Source organism: Cygnus olor, chromosome 1, assembly GCF_009769625.2.
Source record: "Cygnus olor isolate bCygOlo1 chromosome 1, bCygOlo1.pri.v2, whole genome shotgun sequence".
Taxonomy (NCBI): Eukaryota; Metazoa; Chordata; class Aves; order Anseriformes; family Anatidae; genus Cygnus; species Cygnus olor.
Genome location: NC_049169.1, coordinates 76,705,997 through 76,723,683, shown reverse-complemented (window position 1 = coordinate 76,723,683; position 17,687 = coordinate 76,705,997). Strand labels below are relative to the sequence as shown.

The 17,687-nt window shown below is 39.0% G+C and overlaps 1 protein-coding gene across 1 annotated transcript in view; it reads left to right on the top strand.

Moving 5' to 3' along the window:
- Nucleotides 1–2,726: 2,726 nt before the first annotated feature.
- The window catches only part of GYS2 (glycogen synthase 2), a 41,049-nt gene continuing 26,088 nt past the window's right edge, over nucleotides 2,727–17,687 (top strand). Inside the window, exons 1-5 of the mRNA XM_040561725.1 lie at nucleotides 2,727–2,787; nucleotides 3,316–3,497; nucleotides 5,250–5,441; nucleotides 6,232–6,417; nucleotides 16,846–16,990. Of these exons, the coding sequence (XP_040417659.1) occupies nucleotides 2,727–2,787; nucleotides 3,316–3,497; nucleotides 5,250–5,441; nucleotides 6,232–6,417; nucleotides 16,846–16,990 (766 nt within the window). The remainder of the gene's footprint in view (nucleotides 2,788–3,315; nucleotides 3,498–5,249; nucleotides 5,442–6,231; nucleotides 6,418–16,845; nucleotides 16,991–17,687) is intronic.

The window sequence follows — 17,687 nt, the reverse complement described above, 5'->3', positions numbered from 1 at the left end:
AACATGGGTATTTCCAGTGAATTCTAAATAACCTTGCAGATGTAAGCCATCTCTTCACGATATATAATATATTCCTTGAATTTGTTTTGGGACAGAGTAATTTCTAAAGTCAATATGTTATTCTAGACATTGTTCTTTTCTTCTCAAGGTGTCTTTTTTAAGTTCTGCCTAACCCTTTCAACATATATACAGTTTTACTTGCCCATTTCTCCCTGTGAATTAAAGCTTACACAAAGATGTCCCTTGTGAGTCATATTGCTACAGTAACAGAGAAGACAAAAGCACGTTTGGGGACCAGGTAAACCAGAAATTCTATTGCAGCTATCTTCTGAAGAGTTTTCACAGTTTATAAAATGTATTCTTTTGGTTTATCCTAAGTACTTTTTGTTGCATTTCAGGCAAAACAGTGCCCTGAAATGTTTTTTACAGTGTTGTGCGATAAATTACAGTGTTAGACCACAGCATACTCTCCACTTTTTTGCTCACGATAGGCCTTCCATACATCTTTGGCAGGATGTGCTTTAGGACAGAGAGTGATGCTAAGCAAAACCTTGTGAAAAGGAACACTTGGCTGTTGGCTTTACCTAATGAAGTCCCAAACTCTGTTCAGCTCCTGAACCATAACTTTATCATTACTCTTTCAAAAGCAGTATCTGTGGAAACTCAGCTGCCTTGCCGATTGCAGTGTTGAATGCCTTGCAGTGTGAAAGAGGCTGCTCTTCACTCCTGTGCTGGTGGGGAAAGAGCCCTGCACCACTGTTGTCATACATGGCTTTATCATGTTATCTAGGATCTTTCTTTGTGCAAATAGATATATCCTCTTTTCCCTGGGTTCACCGGGCACAAAAATCTTCCCTTATTATAAGCCCAGTATTTCTGCCAGTTAAAACCAACTAGTTTCATGACTGAGATTTCTACCAACACCATTATTTATCTGCATTAAAGCGTCCTGTGTTCATATAATGCATTTACCATCCCGTAAGGACAGCATTTGTGTCATTGTAACTGCATCACATCATGAGTTGAAACTTATGATTTGTCTCATATCATTAAAAGTGTGTTTACATGAATATAAGGTATTCAAGTAGTCTCTCTCAGACTGTGAGCAGAGGAATTTGGAGGGAATATATGGTATCACTTTCCTAAAATCTCTCTAAATCCCTGTCCAGAGCAGTCATGGTAAAGCGTGATGATTATGAGTTAGTTTCTTAGATTTCTGGTCCTAATGAAGTCTAGAAGAATGATCTGATGCATAGATTTCCTTCTGAAGTTCCACATCTCTATCATGTGAAACTCCTCAGCTATGGGATAGATTTAAGAACATATACCTATAACAGTCATATCTTCTTAGATCTTGAGTTACTATGTAGGGTAATAATTTATAGTTCTTTATAGTTCTGCTTAGTACTTAGCAAGCTGGTAGATTGGGACTGTATTTGTTTTCATTTGTAAAGTAGCTAGAACTCTGCAACACCTTGACATAAAAAAAAAAAAAAAGTAAGACTAGGGACACTTCAAGCATTTCAAGCATTCAGAACAAATGGAATACTTGTAAAGAAAAAGATTGTAAATACAAAATTTATTTTATAAGAGCAAAATTAAAAAACAAACAAACAAAAAACAAACAAACAAAAAAAACACCGTATCTCTGGTTGCTGAGTTTCTCAGGGCTAAAAGATACCAGGCTTGACAGGTTTTCTGCAGTTCTCAGGTGATACAGTGTAATTAGTTTAGGAACTAATCTCCCAAAGTGCTGAGCAACTTCATCTGCTCTGCCGTAAATGGTGGTTATATGGGTCAGATTTTTAAGGAGACTCAGGTAACCTGTGAAGATTTTTTTGCCATGTGCAGTTGGATGTGGTGCATCTGCACCTCTGAATACTCAAGTACCTTTTAAAAGTAATTTTGGAGTGCCTGCTGTCAGTCACTGGCAACTTGCAGTGCTGACTCCTTATGTATTTTGATGACTGCTGAAAAGCATAACGCATTCTTTATGCCTGCAGTATTACTACGCATTTCTAGATTCAGTGGAGGATGACGTTTTGAAGTAGGAACCCTAATTCTTTTCCTGTTGTTTCTGGGTCTGCAAACTTTGTTTGGTTTCATATACTTGTTGTGTTTCATTTGCCTTACCCTGTTTGAAAATCATCAGAGCTATGCCAAACATTTCTGATCTATAGTAGCTGCCTAGCCTCTTCTCTTCTCCTGCTGTCTCCTTGAAGGATCTAAGCAGTCACTGTTGTTCTGTATTTGTGGTGGAGGAAATGGCCAATGCCTGCCACCACAGGTCCTGTGACAAAGGTGGGTTGCAAGGCTGCCCTGTCACTGCATGGCTTACAGGGACAGAGGTGGAAAACAGGGAGGGAAGAGCAGCTAGTTGACTCTTGCATACCGTGTTCAAGACTAGATAGATCTGTATTTACTCATCAGGGGATGTTGCAGTCCCATCCTCTTACATATTTAATACAGCACTTATTTTTTAAATAGACAATACTTTGGTGGAAGGTGCTGCACACATTTATATTGGCAATGTAGGCTACGCTTGTTCCAATTTTAACAATTTTAGATTAGTGATAGAACATGAAACCTCTTGCTTTGAGGATTTGGGGTTAAATCTATTTTCATGGCCAGTAGTCAATGAAATTCATCACTCCCTCTACTTTTCTCAGTGATTTGTGTGTAGTGCCAGCTCAGTTGTTACCACATGTACTTCCACATCGCAAAGAATGTGGTTGAAAAGGATAACTTCTGCAATAGAAGAAGCAGCAGGCTGCACTTGGTATGCAGGTAATTACGATTTGGCATGTGAAAGTGGAAGCATGAACCTCAGGATTTGAATTCCATAGTCTGAATGTAAAGACTTCAAGACCTGAAGGGGGGGAGGGGGCCAACATAAAAGAACATATTGGATGAATATTTGTGGTGTGATTATTAACACATGAAAGAAATTTAAAAATAAAAAAATCATAGACTTAGATAAAAGTAGTAGGTAAAACTAGAAAGCATCCGTTTGTGATTAGAGGAGGATTTGAGGGAACCCATATGCCATCACCCAGAATTAAGCAAAGTGTTAGATTGCCAGTTAAGGATTACTTGTGGTCTGCTATCAGTGCATACTCCTAAACTGAGTGGTGAAGCTCTGGTCCCAACAGACTGAATTCCTATTTATTTGAGTCTGGGTTTCACTTAAACTCTGAATGTGTGAACTGGCTTAACTAGTGGAGTATCTGACCCTCAGGTTGGTTGGTGCTTATTCCAGAGCTTTGTGGCCCGTGCCCATTTCTATTTTTTGTTCTTTGTCATCTTCTTTTGCAGTGGGAGGCATTTACACTGTGATCCAGACAAAGGCCAAAATTACAGCAGATGAATGGGGTGAAAACTATTTTCTGATTGGTCCCTATTTTGAGCACAATGTGAAGACTCAGGTGGAAGCATGTGAGCCTCCAAACTCGGCAGTTAAGAAGGCAATGGACACCATGAAAAGCCAAGGGTGTCAGGTAAATCAGATGTGCTACTGCTTCCCAGGGCAACTAAGCTGACTCTGAAGAGATTACAGTTTTGGTTAATGCTCTCGTTATTCCACTTGACACAGCAGTCCTGGTCAATGTCACAATGGGAAAGGCTCAGATTCTACTGTTAGAACAGCAAAGTCAATTCATTAAAGGTTATTTTTGAGGAGGAACTGGTTTATCCAATTACAGGTTTTAACAGTCATTTATCTGCAAGACTACTTAACTGGATTAATGACTTACTTCTCCAGTCTCTAAATGCAGTGAGATTTTACTAGATATAACACAACCTTACTTTGAACCCTTATATTACCTTTGGCATTCTTGTGCTGTTGCAGAAACTTAGAGAAAATCATTTCATCACCTCACAATTTTTCTTACTAGCACTATTCTGAGTTGAAAGAGAGAAGTGGACAAAACACAGGCAGACTTGAGAAAACACCCAACTGATAATATTGGGGTTAGATCTATTGCATGTTGCCTCTGTTACTTATAAAGGGATGACTCTGCAAGCTGTGTAATAGTCCTCCTTTGTCTGGAAAATAGCAAAAGGCTTGTGGGACAGATTAATTGCAATGTTATATATATGCTTCATGCTGCTCTGGCATACATTCAGTTTAATCAGCCAACTCTGCCAGTCTAACATGTGTATTGTGCTACTGGAGTATTCATATATAGCAGCAGATCTGTCCCAGGTACGTCAAGTATAGCTTTGATCTCTAATAATGACGCCTTAGTTTCCAGGAGCTGCACTTATCCTATTAACATTTGTGACTGGATTTTGCTTATGTATCGCAACGGATCCCTTTAAACTAGGGGACCTAGGAATGCTTCCAAACTTTTCTGGTCAGGTGTGTTCCTTGCTGCAACTTGACTTCATATTTAGATAAAGTCAGGGTTCACAAAGACTCCCTACTCCTTAACCTCATTTTCCTGAGTAAGAACCTGAATAGCCTGTAATAAGTACACAGGGAGCTGAGCGTCCTTTACACACTTGTCTTTGTTACAGCTTGTATTTTTTGTGCAAATGGAGCTAAGAATTTTCATCTCATTGTTTTTAAGACCCGACCTTTATCCAGCCTGTTCTGCATCAGGGTTGGGTTCCCTGGAGCTCCCAGAGGTTGGTGAACGAAAAGAGATTGAACAGCAGCATAAAAGAGTCCTCTGTGTGGGGTACAGAGTATAAACTACACTAGCCTACCTATAGATACCTGCAGCCTACCTGCAGATAATATGCCTCTGCTGCTGTAGCCATTTTGGTTCAGAAGAACTAAGTTAAAATAATTTGACTGTGCAGACTGTAGCATGTATCCATCTGTGTGTTGTGGCCTTGTGACAGTTCAGTCTATTCTCCCTGTTGGCAGGTAGGTTATATCACTGGAGTTAAAATTCTGTTAGAGATATTTAACTGTACTGATGCAGATAGTGCAGGAAAGCTGTACTTTGGGGGGCTGACATGTATTTAGGTATTCTGACACTTTCTGATTGTTCCTTCCACTCTGCCAAAGGGCACCAACTGCACCATGTGGGCAGAATGTGGAAATGTCATGTAGTTTCCTTTTACCCCTGCCTTTGGTACCATGTATTTTGCAAAGAAAACCACAAATCCTGGGTATGTAGGACTATGATTATATTCCTTATGTAAAATATTTAAGATTTGATGGATGAAAATACTTACGGAAATTGTTCTTTACATTCACTTTAACATTGAATTATTATATCCTTGCCTCTTTCCTGTAGGTCTTTTTTGGAAGATGGCTGATAGAAGGCAGTCCATATGTCTTGTTGTTTGATATAGGATCAGCAGCCTGGAATTTGGATAGATGGAAAGGCGAATTTTGGGATGTTAGTAACATTGGGATCCCTTTTCATGACCGAGAAGCCAATGATGCTGTGATTTTTGGATCATTAACAGCCTGGTTTTTAAAAGAGGTACAGTTTTAAAATCTAGAGTTTTTAAATCCTTTGGTTTTGTCAGCAAGGCAGAAGATCTTTGGGATGTAATTTCTATTCTCCCTCCAGTTTGAAAATTATCATTTTTAAAAAGTCAATGCATGATCTAGATAAAATTTGGATTTATAACTTAACACTTTATTTTTCCATGGGGAGCCCAATGTGAAATGTGCTGTGTCTTTACTGTCACTTCTCCCTCTGTTTCTTCTCAACTCCTTTGTCACTGGATGCTCTTACAGGTAAGACCTCAAACTCTCTTTTCCTCTCCTACCATAGTCAAGTTGTCACATTCACAAACTGTCCTTGAAGCTAGTAAGCAATGTATCTCTCAGCTGCTAGATTCTACCTTGCAGAAGTGATACAGACAGAATGACAGCACTGTGACTTCACGTTACTCTGCCACAGCCCACCCGAAGACAGGAAACTTTGTCAGTCTGCAGAATCATCTCTGTCACAGGTGCTCATGATTTCTTTATCCAAATGAGAGATTAAACAGCAGAAAAGTAAGTCAAAAGAATAAAGAGTGACTGTCCTTGCCTGAGAGCTGCCCAACACTCAAGGAAGGATACTGTTCTGAGGCACATGTGCTTTGTGGTCTAAGGATTAGGGCTGATAGGAATCAAGACACATGACCATTTAAAATACTGTACTATTTTGTCATATGAAAGAAAGGAAGCACACAGAAGAAGGCATGAAAGAACATTTCTGAGGTTGTGATGATGAGCAGGATAATGTGTGTTTAATGTGTGTTCCTTCTAATTGTTTTCAGCTTTCCTCTCAGTTTGATGACAAGCCCAACATAATTGCTCACTTCCATGAATGGCAGGCAGGAGTGGGTTTAATACTGTCTCGATCTCAGAAACTTCCTGTTGCCACAATTTTTACTACCCATGCCACTCTTCTTGGGAGATACCTGTGTGCAGCCAGTATAGATTTTTACAACAACCTTGACCAGGTAAGAGATATTTTACTCATTCCTTCTTTTTTCAGCTAATGAGTTCCTGATTCCTTTTCTGTTTCCTGCGTTACACTATGTATTGTACTTTTTTGTCTTGCGTGATCACTTATGATTGAACAAGCTTAGGATTGCACAGCAGAGTGAGAAATAGATCATCAGTTCCAGGGCAAAAGAAATGTACAGGCTGCCCAGAGAACTTGTGGATGCCCTATCCCTGCAGGTGTTCAAGGCCAGGTTGGATGGGGCTTTGGGCAACCTGGTCTGGTGGGAGTTGTCCCTGCCCTTCCAACCCAAGACACTCTATGATTCCATGAATCTATGAAATGGTAAGACCCTGTGGTGTCTAGGTCCAAGTACCTTTGTCTCTGTGCCATCTGTCAGGTCCTAAAGATCAGTGGTGCCTAGAATACTTGTGCTCCCTTTAGTTAACTTTGGGTTACCAGACTTACACTGCAGAGTACTGAAACTCACTCAGCCTTCAGACAAGTCAGTGGCTTGGTCTGTTCTGCTAATATATGAAGTAATATTGCAAGAGTATGGGTTTGCCAGCAGAGATTCCTAACCTTCTTTTCAATGATTTGAGGCATTTTCAAAAGCCAGGGAAGAGTTATAGGGCCAGATATCACCGCAAGTCAAGTGCCGTTGAGAATCTTCCCCTTCATGTTCAGGAAAGGCAATCAACTCAAGTAATGTATGCTACCTTTTGTGAGTTAGTTAGCACAGTGAGTAACCAGTAAATGTAAAACCCAATCAGCTGTACTCAGGTGCAGCCTAACAGCACTCTTTCTTTAATGAAAATAGTGAGTACCTCTCCTCTTGCTGAAATTACTCTGGAATACCATTAAATGTTTTTGTTTGTTTGTTTCCTTTCCCTAGCCTACTTCTTAATTCTCCCAAGTCATTAGAAGTCCTTCTACTTTCAAACTTTCCATGTTAGGCTTTGTTTGTAACTGAGAAATGTAGGAAGCATTTTCTGAGTTCAAAAGACCCACATCTGCTTCTGGGAATTCTTGCAAACTGTCTAGTGGTTTTGGTTTTTGCTGTTCTCTTTCCACTAAAAGCATAACATAAACAAACACTTCAAGGACCCAGATGTCTTTAGTACTGCCTTCAGAAGAGTTACATTACATGATCTGAGATTTTTGATGTGGTTACAGACAAATTGAGTACAAGAGATTTTTTTCATTCTACCATGTATTGGGGGCAGCAGTAGTTAAAAGGCTAAAACAACTGCCTTATTTACTGTCAATGCATTTCTTTGGCTAGAATCAGTGAAGAAAATGAATTTATGAATTTATTGGTAATGTATTTAATGTTTGTTCCACAGTGTGTCAAGCTTCAGTGTCTCCCAAAGCCAAAGACCAAGCGGTAGTGTGCTACTGTCCTTATTCAGAAGTGCAGAGTACACTGCCGTTCCCTTGTACTACAAGGAAGCAGTCACTCACCTTACTCCTCTTCCCACCCTCCTAAAGGCAACTACTAAATCACACTAGGAGTGAAACTGTCTCTACTCATTTACAGATATGCATGCAGGGATGCAGCATGGTAGTATGTTGGGGGGAATTCTCTCTGCCCAGTCAGTGCAAGGCAAATATCTTCATATTACCATCTGTCTCCTTCTATCACCTAAGAAAACTAGTCCCATAAATGAGATATTATTGCTAGGTGCGTTAATGAGGCAGCATGAATAACCCAGTCATGCTGTCATATGCAGCTTTCAGGAGTCTAGACGTTCCTACTCTCTTGTATTCCCCCTGTATGTATATATGCAAAATCTAGCTTTCAGTCTCATTACATTATTTTTCTCTGGACAGCAAGATTGAAATAACTAAGATCATGTAGTTTCAGGTTTAACACTTGAGAAAGTGGGAACTTTTCAGCAGAAATGTTATTAATTCACCCTTGTATTCTCAGATGTAATTTGTTAGTGAGGAAGTCACAGTTTAAAAAAATAAAAAGGTATTTAAAATGAGAAATTAGAGTTTAAAAAAAAAAAAGAATGCTAATAGTTTAACAAACTGAAGCTAAATATACTGTGTCAAAAAATTCTCTACCTTTTGTAAAGGAAGTTCTAAAAAAGTATATGTTTTGTTTTGTATTCTGTTCAATTTGGTGATCTACAAGAAGCCTCACAAAATAGTCTGCTTTTCAAAAAAGCAACTTTTTTTTTCTTCATGATGACTTTGGGGGCCTCACCCTTGTCTGTGTACTTGAAAGAAAGTCATGAACTTGCATCTGAGCAGATGTACAGATTTTAGTATATTTATATACTAGTCCCACTATTAGCATAATTTTTTACTGTTCACACATGACATGATTGACTTTATGTGATAAGTTACTGTGCATCCTGCTGCAAATCTTCACAAATCCCACTGGTAACTATCAGCTATGTGATAATGTTATGCTCTCTTGTGTAGAGATTGATGTTTAAATATATTATTAACACAAGAAATGATGCCAAGCTGTTATGCTACTGTTTCACACACTTATAAGGTGCTAAAGCTCTTCCTGACAAAGTTAACATTTAGTAAGAGATCAGAAATCATAATGAGGGTTCCTTTGTCTGTAAAAAGGTCAACCTGGCCCAAAAGCTGGTTGAGAAACATTAGAGGTTGATCTAGAGTGCAGCAATTAAATGGTGCAGATAGGCAAGTCTTCAGAGGCTGTTCTTACTGCTGTCTTCTAGTAGTGAACTATTAAGGTAAAACAAGCGATTTGTCCAGTGATGAAGATTCTCCAGGGCTTCCTAATGTTTAACCTTTGGATGAGACAATATACTTCTGGCTCATGGGAACTTACCCCAGAATTATAATAGCTTTTTTTTTTTTCTGTTTTGGTGCCATTGCATAATTTTCTTTAAGGCATAATAATAAACTTTAAGTTCTCACTTTTGTTCAGCTTTTCATGTTTAGAATATATATTCCACCAGCTTTAAGCACAGCAGCTGAGAGAGGTGGGAAAGAAACAACTGTGGTATGTGCTGTGCCACATATCACAGAGAAGTCATTGCAGCACCGAAGGAAAAGGTATGGCCTAGCTGTGCTTGAAGACAATTGAGCATAAACAGCTCCTGCAAAGAAAAGAAGAAACCTCATGCTCCCTTTTCTAGTCCTCAACAGAAAAGCTGGGTTTGAATGCATGCTAGAGAGAGCTGTACTTTGGTCGGTGAGGCTGCTCTGCTGTAACGTTCAAGAATTTAACAGTGGAGATTTTTCATGATACCATGGTGGTTAGATGCACAAGTAAAGCAACTTCAAAGTCTTCACTCTCCCTCTCCCTCCATTGCCCCTTTTACAGTGCCCTGGATGCGTGTGACCAGTGTGTTCTTCCTCACTATAATATCTCCTGCCAGCCCTGAAACTAATGCACTCCCTGCCTGTCCTCCACTGTCCACCAGCCCTGCTGTCTTTGTGCACATGCATGCAAACACGTGTGCACACGTATGCATTCAGCACTCTTTCACTTCATTACTCCCCAGGATATTACACCCCTGTAAATAGGCACTACCAGAAGATACAAGTTGAGTTGAAAGATCTCTTTCAAAAATGTGAAGGATTACTGAGACTTTTTGTCCTTCTCCAGATTCTACAGTGAAAAAATACCTCTTTGATTCACCTTTCTAAGCTCAATATGTGCCAATTAGCACAAGTATAGAAGGCACAATTGTATTCTCTGAAGTAAGCCAGCAAGGTCAGTAGCTTTAGATCAGAGAATACTTTGGCCCAAGACTCAGCCTGTTTGGAGTAAACATCGGTATCAACGATCATTCAAAGGGCTGTACAGTGCGGGTTGGCTGACATTTTCTCTAGCATTCCTACGAACAAATAATTCAAATCACCAGCCCCTGCCAGATGGCAAAAGTGGAAGGGAAGGCTCCATGTGATCTTCAGAATGCCCTTACAAACACTGGATCCATGAAACCTTGGCCTTCATTCTTACTAGTCTTTTGGTGAAAAATTAAGCATCAATTAGTGAAGGGTTGCCATGCTGTGAAGCGTGATTCTTTAGAGACTCCTGAAATCACACAGGGGCCTTAGGTGGCATAGGGTCACCAAAACTGTGTGGTTAAATGATTGTGGTGTCAGTCTGAGCTGTAATAAGCCATTTTCAGGTTTTGGGAACTTGAGTGAGTTCATCAATCGGTTCAAATACTGTTTGCACTGATGTTATGAATTGATGTTAGGGATAGCAACTGGACCTGACTGGGTCTAAGGAGAGAGAAGGCTGTTCAGCCTCATGGCTATCACGTATCTCAGAAGTGTACCCCAAAATGGCTGGAACAAACAGGGAGCCGAAAAACTATTCAACCTAGTAAATTAGAACTGCAGGTTGCTGGAAGCTAGGAGAGTGCACTATAGAAGTAAGACCATAATGTCTGACTTCTGACCTCTTCCTGAGCCATCTGTTATTTACCTCAGTCAGAGACAGGATCCTGGTTCTCATACAGCATCACTGTATGAGAGTGTACAGTTCTTATATTCTTACAGACTTAGTTCATCTAGACTGGGAGAAATTCAGCTGATCCTGCTCCAGTGGAAAACTGGGTGTTAAACCCTTAACTGTGTGCACATAGTGCATACTAGAAGGAACACTGTTGTGTCTTCAGCAGCATTTAACAAGCAACAGTTTGTCTGAGCTAGGGACCCCTGAGGCATTAACCCTACCTATATCAGATAATCAGTGTATGTTTTAGTTCCTTGATTCACATTTAAGTCACTGTGATTCTGAAGGAAGGGAGGGAGGGAAAGCAGAAAGAACAAAACAGAAGCTGACTTGCATGGTAACTGGTAGTGTGTGATATTTCTATTTACCTTTAAGCATCTGAAGAACCCTGGATAAACAGATGGGTCAGGGACTGCTAACCCCATCTACAGGTTACTGGCTTGAACTCTTCCAAAGTCAACACCTCCTAATTTCAACAACAGAGCATATTATGAGCCTCATTCCGAATGAGATAGTATCATAGATTTAGCTAGCTTAAAAAGTTTTGCAGATCTAAATAGTCCAACCAGGAACGCATGGAATTTTTTCCCTTTGTCCCATGTCAAGTGTAGCTTTTACACTAGTGAAAGTAAGGATTTGTTTGTTGCTAGGATAAAAGTTCTGTGAAAAACTTCTGAGCCTATAAAGCCTTTTTCCTCTTCAGGAGCAACTGACTTCTCAGCTGAAGATCAAGAATGTCAATCTTTTATTGCTTTCCACACTAAGGGATCTCTTCTCCCCTCTCCCCTCTCTCCTTTCTCCTCTCTTCTCTCTCCTTTCTCCTCTCCTCTTTAAATGGACCAACACCTTTTATAAGTTGACTGAGAGACAATGATGGTCCAGGCTAGTTCCTAGGTGAATTAGGAACAATCTTTTGGGCAAATGATCTAACCTGGAGTTCCATCTGAGAGGCAACTAAAATGGCTTTGTGAACCACTGGCCTGGCATAGCTGAGAGGTTTGTGGACTTCACCCTCTGCTGCTTCTTACAAAAAAAATCACCCTGAGTTCTAATGGAAAAAGTGCTCTAAGGAAAAAAAAAAAAAAAAAAAAAAAAAAAAAAAAAGATTAGTTTCATTCCTTATAGCTTTTTTCCTTATATAACAGTGCCCTGCCAATATGTAACACTTCTATTCAGACCTAGCAATGTGATTGAATCTAGTTTGCAAAGTAGTGGAGAATTCTGTCCCAAGAGGTCTAAAAGGAACAGTACTAAAAATCCCAATGGAAATGAACATTGGAGAGCTTTTATGCTGACAACATAAGAGCACAAGCTCTTGTTCCTCTTAGTACAGAACTGTCATAGCTGTCACTGAGCTCACTGTTAAGCAAAGCTGATCCACTTTGGTAGTAGAGCAGCTAATGGAAATCTGACTTAAGCCAGGAAGTGTAAGTTTCAGTCTTATTTGGCGTGGCTGAGCTATACCAGAATGAAAGTTCTATTTGCACAAGATAACAATCAATGGGAGTTAAATCTGACATAAGCTGGATTTTTTAAAAAAAGTAATTCTTACATACTTTGGACAATGGCAGCCGATGTGATTATGTTAGAATTGAAGATCTTTCCATTCCATCTGTCCTTAAATAAGGAATTTGAACTCCAGACCGATCTCTCTGACAGTTCCTGATTGCACTGCAGAATCACCTTGTGAACTTGAGTATGCCACCAACTTTAGAAACCAGAAAAAATAATTTTATTCTCTGCCTAAAAAATCCTCAGCTACCAATTCGTATATCAAACCTATAGTTTTCATTTGAGATACAAACTGCATACAAAAATGTTATCCACTCCTGAGGTAAGGCTGAAGTGATGAGGGGAATCCACATTATTTATGCAAAGTTGCTACAAGCTATTCGTTATCCAAATTATGTATTTTACTTCCAGATTGATTTTATTCTTGGTTTAGCATCTGTTGTCTTTCATCATACTTTTTTTTTTTTTTTTTGACCATACAGAGGAATAGTCTAGTTTGAGAATCTAGAGAAGGTATACAGACTATTAAAAAACCATTAATATAGCTAGTATAGTTTTTCCTTCTTTTCCACTCTCAAATCATTCTTCTTGTGCATTTCTAAATCTTTTGCAAATTGTCGTTTTCAATTCAATGAATGTCTAATTTGAATTTATTACTTCCGTAACTGCTCTTTGTTTCCAAGAGAAACATAATACCAGTGTCCCATAACCACTTGATATTCTCTTCTTTTTACATTCAAAGATTGTCTGAGCTCTCTGAAATGGAATGTCATGCTGGCAGGATCAGTAATTACCCACTATGCTCCCTAACATGCTAAATTTTAAGACGTGAATGAATGTTATGCTCATCACATGGATTCTAGAAAGGATAAAAATGAGTTGGAATTACTCCTCAGAACTGCATTTCAACAAATGCAAGTTTCAGTCAAAAACATTATGCCTGTGGAACATCTTCCTGTTTTGCTTTGGAGTTAAAGTGGCCTTATAAGGGAAGCATTTTCTCCTCTAATCCTTGCTATCATGTGAATTCTAATAATTTGCTTGGTTTTCAACAGTCATAGTAGGAGGATATCCTCACTGAGGGCAATGGAGTATTTACAGTAAAGATGTTAGTCCTTAAAAGCCACTGAGGGAAAAAAACAGTGAAGCTGGCTTAGATCTGTTTTTCTCTGGATGTAGCTTTCATCTGTGGCTTTGCTAGTGTTCCAATTTGCTGATAACAGCAAACAAACATAAGTAAGCATGACGCACTTCACAGATATTTTGCTTTGGCCTCGCTGAAAGTGAACATTATGGAACATAGTTCACAGATGCCTGAGCTGGGTCTGACAAGCAGTGCATCCAGACTGCTGAGAGGTTGCTGAGCAGAAACGCTGGCCTGGAGCTGAAAATCAGTCTTGCTGTGCTGGTGTTCTGCTTCATTTTGGCACACTAGCTCAATACAGAGCTATGCCTCATGTTACCTCTAGTTCTCGAGCTGTCTTTGCACAGTACTCCACTGTTTGGACTAAATTTGTCTCCTGCACTGTCCCATCAGCTAAGTTCCATTTAACCTGTCCTTCAACTTGTTTAACACCTATTTTCTGAACTCACTAGTCTAGCCTGCTCAGAAGTACACAATGAGATTTCTTATTCCACACTACAAACTAGGTTAAAGGTGAGGATCTGGCAATATTGTTCAGTGGAGGAAACTTCTGGAAAATAAGAACAGATGAAATGTGAGGACTCTGCGACCTCAGTTTATACTTGCTAACAAAGAGCAAATTCTTGCTAATGGAATTGCACATCTTTGAAAAAGCACGACAAAAGTCATGTAAGAATGTGCAAAATAAAATCTTTCCCATTTTCAGAAGATGAAAAAATGAATATTTTTTCATGTGGAGAGATGTCAGTGTGTTTATGTGTTAAATGTGTTAAGTGTTTCCATGCAACAAAAGAAACAAAAGCTAGCATGAAATAAGCCATAGTGTTTGTAAAAATCCCTTTAAGAACCTTTCTCCCAATAGAGTTGCAGGGAGTATATATTTACAGTTAGTGAACATGTCCCAAATGTAGTTTTGAATTACATTTTGTAAAGAATCCATTCTTGGTGAGGAAGCAGAAGAGAACAAAAAACTTTTAAAGTTTAGCCAGTTTTGTTTGGTTGGTTGGTTGGTTCGTTGGTTGGTTGTTTTTGTTTGTTTGTTTGTTTTGTTAGCAGTTTAAAAATATTTTTAACATGAAGTCAAGCATACTTGAAAAAAGTTTTGCATAGTTTTGACTGTGCAGTGGTATTTCATCCCCTTTGTGTGTTTGCCCAGCATGCTAAAGAATTGCCCCATTTTGCATCTTTTGTACACAATAGTTGAACAATCAGAATATTTTTTTTTGTACAGTCTGCTTTTTTACTACATGTAATTAAGATTTCTTCTCTGAAGAGGGCAAATCTGCAGTACTCTTAAGAGCTGTTTTGCAGCAGTCATCAGTGGTATCTGAATGTTCCAGAAACATTAATTAATTTGTTTACCACACACATATTAAGGGGGGTAGTTACATTAATGATGTTCTTTTAGGAAAGTTTTTTAATTTTTTTAAAAAAGCTTTTATTAACCTCAGAGCACAAGGTCCCATGGAATTCCAATGCAGATGTAAATGCTCAGCATTTCAGCAGATCAGACTCAAAAATATCAAGGTAGTCTCTCAGGAAAAGGAAGAACACAGTTAGGGGCTGAATGTGAAAGATTTGTGTTAGAATAAGCCAAGCATCATACTGGAGCTCTGTGTCACTCTCAGTAGTTTAATTCAGCTTTATTTTCTTCTCCTTTTCTCCACCCTTAAGATAAGTTCTTAAGCACGTACTCAGTAGGGAAAGTCACAGTCTAAATAGCTTTACTTCTGGCCAAGTTCTGAAGTATGGAAAGCAACTAACAAAGGTCAGAAAGTCATAACTATAGATAGTATTTTCTGCTCAGCTTATAATAATGGTTAAATCTATTACAGTCCGTGAAGTTACAGAGTCAAATGCAGTCAGAATCAGACTGTGCATCTAGCATTAGCAGTGAAATGACAGAGCTCACTGAGAGTCAGTCACGCTCTGTGTAGCTCACGCAGTCTACATGGTGCCCATGCTGTTGACCTTGGCGAGCATAACCTTGATGCTCCCAGGAGTGAAATATCATGTAAGACTAAGCGGATTGCCATTTAATTGTAATCATTGACACCTCATTAGCATTATTCTTTTTTAGACTACATTGTAGTGACTTTGCAGTGGACACCAGTGATGAACATTTGAACTTTTAAGCATGGGTTAAATGGGTATTGTGGATTTTCTTCCCATTGTGATAAGGCTTCCACTGCATAGCTCTTGCCAGTTTCTGTTTCACTAACTTCTTTGTGAGCCAGAAACTCTATATCAGAGGGACAGGAAAGCCTGCTTAAGTAAGGACATTAGTCCTTACTCCTATTCCTGGAATACTTTTGTGAATGTAAAAATCTAATATGCAGTTATTCACAAAGATCTCAGCATCCATCAGTAAAATGTAGTCACCTCTAGCTAGAACAACATCAGATACTTGTCAATGCACCGGAACATTGTGACAGTAATAGGGACATATGATAAGGAATCTTCTTGGTAAATGCAGCCATAGTGGAGAATTTCAGTGTGGAGCATTAGTTAATAGATATTGAGAGAAGGTGAATCCTTTGCACCTGCCTTTGCAGTTAAGACTTAGTGATCCAGACCTGAGCTTTCTTTGTCTTGTTTAGTTTTCATTTAGCTCAATAAAAAGACAGCTGCAAAATTTAGAAGTGACAGAAATAATTTGGGGTGGTTTATCTAGGGGTTTAACTTACATCTGCCTCTAGAAATTAATTGAGTTAAAACTGAACTAAAAAGAGCAGCAAATAGTAGTGGTGGACTTAGAGGAAGAACAGCTCTGAGTATCAGAAAATATCTCATTTTCTATTTTCTTTGTTCCCTCGGGATTTGTGGCTGAGTCATTATATCCCACCTCTCCATAACTATAATAACTCCATTTCTCTCTTGCCTACCCATGATTCCCAGCAGACTACCCAGCCCCCAGATCTCTTCTTGTCCCCATTCCATTTCTCTTCTCTCCCCCCTATACCTTCAGTTACCAGCAACTTCCCTGCTCTCCCAAGTTTTCCAAGAAGTCCAGGCAAGCGACAACATGACGTGGCCAGTCAGCAGGCCAGACAGCACAGATCCTTATGTATCATTGGATCATTAATCTGTGTCTCCTTCCGCTGCTCAGCTGCCATTTTTTTCAAAAACATGCAGGAACTGGAACTTGTCTTTTGCCATCAGTCTCTTTGAAGTTGATTAAATGGTTCAAAAAAGAGGCAGAGAGACCACATTCACAAGTAATTCCCTGGGGAAATCAAGCTTAACTCGAGAGACTTTCTTTATGGTGGTAAGTCTGATGGGCATATCACTTAAGTGTCTTTTTTGTTTATTTTGTTATTTAACAGTTTGACATTGACAAAGAAGCAGGAGAGAGACAGATTTACCATCGGTATTGTATGGAACGGGCATCTGTACATTGCGCCCATGTGTTCACCACAGTCTCACAGATAACGGCTATAGAAGCAGAACACATGCTTAAAAGAAATCCTGGTAAGACCTGAATTGTTTTCTTCTTCTATTTCCTCTCAGTATCTACATTTTCTCAGACTGAATGAAAATAATAGACAGCCATACAAACATGAAGTGCAAGACACACGTCCATACGTGTGGCTACACTACAGAGAATAACCAGTTTTCAAAAGAAATGTGCAGATGATATCACTTGAAACACATTCTAGTAGCATATGTAATGTAGAAGAAATTGAGTTCAGCACCATTCAATAATTACATTCTGTACTGTTTCAGGGGAGCATTAGTTTACTTCTGTGGATAATATGTTTTCTTTGCAGGGATAGCTAAGATTCAGGAGTTTTGTCTACTGAGGTAGACATATATTATCATTATCTTCCAGCTGACCAGAGGTTAACTGATGAAAGCAGAAGGTGGAATATTTGTAATACATTTCACCAGCTTTTACAGAGTGTGAGATTGGTTGCTTTGCTAGTACAAAGCAATATGCTCTTTTAAAACTATAGCAAAAGGTTTCATGTGTGAAACAGTGTTAGATGTGTTGTACTTTCCAGTGTTAACACTGTTTTTCTCTAGTTAATATTGCAAATGATGAGAAGGCCAAAAAAAAAAAATCACAAATTAATGCAGTTCATTTGCCTGTATTTCTCACAGCTAGAAACAGCAGTGTGGTTATAACCATCATGATTTTAGAACCTAACCATGATAATCATGGCCA